General features: G+C 37.0%; 1 protein-coding gene across 1 annotated transcript; it reads left to right on the top strand.

Moving 5' to 3' along the window:
* Positions 1-452: 452 nt before the first annotated feature.
* On the top strand, positions 453-4661 carry LOC133034968 (uncharacterized). The gene is made up of 8 exons (XM_061110547.1): positions 453-976; positions 1340-2059; positions 2303-2398; positions 2481-2564; positions 3128-3362; positions 3462-3622; positions 3821-4099; positions 4176-4661. Exons 1-8 carry the CDS (start codon positions 575-577, stop codon positions 4230-4232), a joined length of 2034 nt encoding a protein of 677 aa, XP_060966530.1. The 5' UTR covers positions 453-574; the 3' UTR covers positions 4233-4661.
* The last annotated feature ends 355 nt before the right edge of the window (positions 4662-5016 follow it).

The raw sequence follows: 5016 nt of genomic DNA, 5'->3' as shown, positions 1-5016 counted from the left end.
TGCATTTAGCCCCTATAAATAGTGATCTAGCTTCACTGTAAAGAGGATCGTAAGAATTGCTTTGAGAGAGATCTAAGAGAAAACACTCAGAGATTTCATTGTGAGAGCTTTGAGAGAGGAAACACTGTGTTCTTTGTTCTCAAGTTAATACAATCTAGGGGGATTAGGCTATTACTGAATTAAAGGGGCCGAACCTCTATAAAACTTGGTGTTCTTTAACGCATATTGATTTTTTGCTCAGTTTTTATTACATTTTTAATTGCTTATTAATTGACTCACTGTTGTTGGCTAAAAGCGAGATCAACACTTACATTCATATATAAAAATATAAAATTAAACAATGGTTTTTTTAATAAAAAAAATGCATTTAAGAAAAAAAAACTTCTAATTTTCATTAATTATTTTTCAATTTCTTATTATTGGAAAAAAATATATGTACGGCCTACAATATAGAGAGGTGAAGAAAAAAACCTTTTGGTTTTGTTCTTTCTTGTCCCGCGGAGCTCGGTGGCTCGGTCAATTTAACTCTCTGATATCATATGACAATCAATAATCCAACGGCTTCCTCAACGCCATGCCAACCTCAGCTTCACCACCGTCCTCCGCCTCCGCCTCCGACTCCCTCTCTAGCCTCGCCGTGTTCTCCACGCGCCGCCATTCCGACCTCCTTGCTAGACTAACCTCCTCCGACACCCATGTACAGCTCAAGGCTCTCAGGGAGCTCAAGAACCGCATCATCGGGAATCGGACCAAGAAGCTTTTTTTCATTAAGCTGGGCTTAGTTCCTGCTGTGGCTGATATCCTCGCCTCCAAAACCGGAGCCGTTGTACCAGACGATCGTAACTCCGATCTTCTTATCCAGTCCGCTGCTGTCATTGGTAGCTTTGCATGCGGCTTCGACGCCGGAGTCCATGCCGTTCTCGATGCTCAAGTGTTCCCTAGCCTCCTCAGACTCTTATCTCATTGTGATGAGAAGGTATTTTATATTTATTTATTTATTTGCGATCTGTTTTCTGTTTGGTTGCTTAGAATTTGATGGAAAATGCATGAGGTTGAATGCGTAATGTATAAAAATTGATTTATTTGATGTTTTTTGATAAGTTGAGATGATAATTCGAAGTATTTATCTTGATAAATAGTGTTGGTTTAGTTCAATTTCCATGGTTTCAATATTGTAGAATTAATTTAGGTCATTATTCACTGCTGTTGAATATTGCTGCAAATATTTATTTATTAAAAGAAAAATTATGTGATTTTGATGGCCAAATGCAAGTAGACCCAATTAGCCTAATTAGGTTATAGTTACTCTTATAGATTTTATTTTATGTTTGTGCTGTAGGTTGTGGATGCCGGGGCTCGTTCTTTGCGAATGATATATCAATCGAAGCTTGCTCCAAAATATGATTTTATTCAACAAAAAAATATGGAATTTCTTCTTTCGTTATTGAATAGTGAGAATGAAAATGTAACTGGGCTTGGTGCAAGCATCATAATGCATTCTTGCAAGACAGTCGCAGAGCAGAAGGCATTGTGTCTAGCTGGGGTTTTAAAGAAATTTATTCGTCTTCTTCAGGGTTCTCTAAGTCAGAGAGATGCTAGTTTGGAGTCTTTAGCTAAAATTATAAAAAACAATGTTGAAGCTGTTTCTGAGTTTGTGGGATTGGATAGCGGAAGGGCTTTGACTACGGTGATTGAGTTGACATCAGATAGGTATCCAAGGACAAGATTACTGGCCTCGTTGTGCTTGATTGTTATAAGGAACACTTGTCCTTGCCACCTACAAGATATAGCCATCAAAACCAAGTTGGTGCATCTTTTACTTGAGCTTCATGATGATCCTGGTCAAGTCGGAGATGAAGCCTCTTTTGCCTTTTCTAGCTTAATAGCTGGAAGGGAGGATCTTCAAAAACTTGCATTTGAGGCTAATGCCATTGATAAGCTGTACAACCACTTGCAGAAAGGTGCACTGCATCCTAAGCGTGCTGAAGGCATATTGTTGGCAATGGCTGATCTATGCTCAAAAATGGATAGCTGCAGGTTTAAGTTCCTAACACTGAAGGTTTGTGTTTACAGTTTTACTTGGAGATACTAATTTACTAGTGCATTATTCTACCAGCACTATGCTCAATCATCTTTTTTAGCAATGTCATTGACTACAAATCAGATCCTTATTTCTTTTGTTTAGTTGCTTGACTTTAGTCTTTTGAAAACTTTTAGTTGTTTGACTTAATCGGATGAGATTACCTATGTTCATGTGTACGATTCCTCTTAACATTTGGGTATATATTTTTCATAAACACAGGCATTGAAATTGGTAATAGATGGGCTAACTCAAGATAGTTCTGCTGTACGTGCTGCAGCTTGCATTTGCTTAAAAAGTGTCTCTCGATCAATCAAGGTGTGTTATGGGAGTATCAGTTTGCTTTTCACAGTTGTCTTTGAAACATGCTTTGGCTAATAGCTGAGAAATTATTGTGCAGAGTTTGTGTGCAGGAGATTTTATGGACGAGACAATTGTATTTCCCTTGGTTCAACTTTTGCAGGATCCTTGTACTTCTGTCCAGGTACAGGTCTAGTGATATGATCATTAATTGTCATGTTTTTTTACATGTGTAGTCATATTTGCTCTGCTAAATTTCTTTCCTTAATCAGAATAGGCATAATGTTTAGGTTACCCTTGATTTAGTTGGACCAACATGCTTGCTGGTTATTATGGACACTGCTATCACCTTTAAAAATGAGATCTGATACATTTTGCATTGATAGCTATGTAAAGCCCGACATTGCAGTCATATCATATGGTAACTTGTGCTCGTGCTCGTTAATGTAGATTCAGGGATAGATTTAGTTTGACCTTAAGTTTTTTTCTTTTTATGTGAGAATATTTCACTCTCTTCCTGTAAGGTAAAGATAGATCTGAAAACTGAATACATATGGTAAGTTCTTTTCTAGCAAAGGTCATTTATAATGATAACTATATAAAGGGTTTGAAATTCATTTTACCCATTAAGAATTGAAGTGTTAAAGATAATTGGGCATGGTAGGTTCCTTTTACCATTTACAGTTCCTGTTTCCTTAAAGATTTAAAAAAGTATTAAATAGAAGGCTTTCGGTAAATGCTTCCCAGGTTGCAGCTCTCAGTGCTGTTGGCAACATAGTCCTTGATTTTACCAAACGTAGGTCCATTTTCATACGATGTGGAGGTGCAACACAACTAGTTCAGTTATCAAAATCTATGGATTCAGCCTTGAGATTAAATGCCTTATGGGCCTTGAGAAACTTAATGTTTCTTGCGGATACCACATGTAAGGAAGGCATATTTGGAGAACTCGAAGCTTCCTCATTGGCAAGCCTTGTTTGTGGTAATGAATTTTATTTTTCTTCAATGAACACTCGCATTATTGTATGTGGAAGTTGGATGTACTCCCAAAGATTGCTTAGTCAATTGTGTTTATCTGCAGATTCTGAGCCTGTAGTCCAAGAGCAAGCTCTTGCACTTGTCCGAAATCTTATTGATGGAAGCGTGAACTGTATTGAGTTTGTATTTGCTGAAGACGGTATTATCTTACATTCTGTTGGAAGGAAATTGCAGAGTGTTCCTAAAGTTGAAATTGCGATACAGGTGAGGATACTTTTGTAGATGGGTCATTTAGAACTTGTATGTTGAATGTACTTTATAGGGAAATGAAGTGTAATAATGTGAATGTGTGTGTGCATTTTGTCATAGTTACTTATAGGGAAATGAAGTGTAATAATGTGAATGTGTGTGTATTTTGTCATAGTTACATATTATAATTGAGTTATGGAAACCTTTATTTAGGGAATGTATTTGCTCTGCAATGTCGCAAGTGGGAATGAATTTCACAAGGATGCTGTAATGAACCAACTTGTTAAACAAGCAGACAACGGAATGCAATCTTTTATGATCGAATTTTTGCAGAGCAGCAACAGTCAATTACGTACAGCTTCTGTCTGGACCATAATAAATCTCACTTTTCCATCAGTTCCTGGTGCATCTGGTCGTGTATCAAAACTACGTAATGCTGGCATATTGTCACAAATAAAGAGCATGGTCAATGATCCTAGTCCAGAAGTAAAGGTTGGTTGGTTTATATGTCAAATTCTTAATTTTGTCTTCCAATTATATCCTAAATCATCTTTTGCTTGTTACGCAGCTTCGCATAAGAACAGCACTTGGGCAATTTACGACTTCTGGTGCTGATTCAACATGATGCCTTTCCTGATTCCCATCTTTTGGGGACCCAACGAAGATAAACATAAAAGACCATTGTTGCAACTTGGTGTATCATATGCTCTGGTTCTTTTAGAATGGAGTTTCAGCCTTCCTGGCTGTGGCTTTCCAGTGCATGGTATGCTTCAATCAATGTTTAAATGACATGTTTATCATCACAAGGGCATTGACTAAGCTATTCTTAGAACTTCATTTCACTTCTGACATGAAAAATTCTTTTTGTATATTGTTTAAAGAAATTATATCATATGTGATTCAGAGTTGCCTTAGCAGTTAGATGTCATTTATAGGGTATTTGTTCATGTAGTAAATTTTTGCCCTCGACCACGAACAAAGAGTGTAAACAGAAGCTTTTAAAACAAAGCTGGCTGTCAATTTTACTTACTCGCAATTACGAGATTGTGTGAAAGTGTTTTTTATTTTTATGTTCAATATGGCAATTGATGTTGATGTTAGAATTTTCATTGCGTACCATACAGGCCACCACAATGCCCAACTTCCACCACTGCGGTGGTTGCCTTTAGAAGCTAGTATCTTTAAACTAAGCTTCAAGACTAGTTATTTGCTCATCAAATTATCATGTCTTCCTTTAGCAGGCTAACCACTTTTGCTTTTCTTTTTCTTCAATCAAAGCAGTCAGGTCGCTTATTTCTTCCTGTGTAGTAATTATGACCACCTCATTATATTTTAATGGTAGCAAGCTTTGTAACTTCATTTCTTCTATTACACCATGATTGCTTCAATTGCAATCCAGTGCTTCAAAG

The sequence above is a fragment of the Cannabis sativa genome, chromosome 2, assembly GCF_029168945.1.
Source record: "Cannabis sativa cultivar Pink pepper isolate KNU-18-1 chromosome 2, ASM2916894v1, whole genome shotgun sequence".
NCBI classification, from domain to species: Eukaryota; Viridiplantae; Streptophyta; class Magnoliopsida; order Rosales; family Cannabaceae; genus Cannabis; species Cannabis sativa.
The sequence above is the reverse complement of the archived record's forward strand: the minus strand, read 5'-3'. Positions and strand labels throughout refer to the sequence as shown.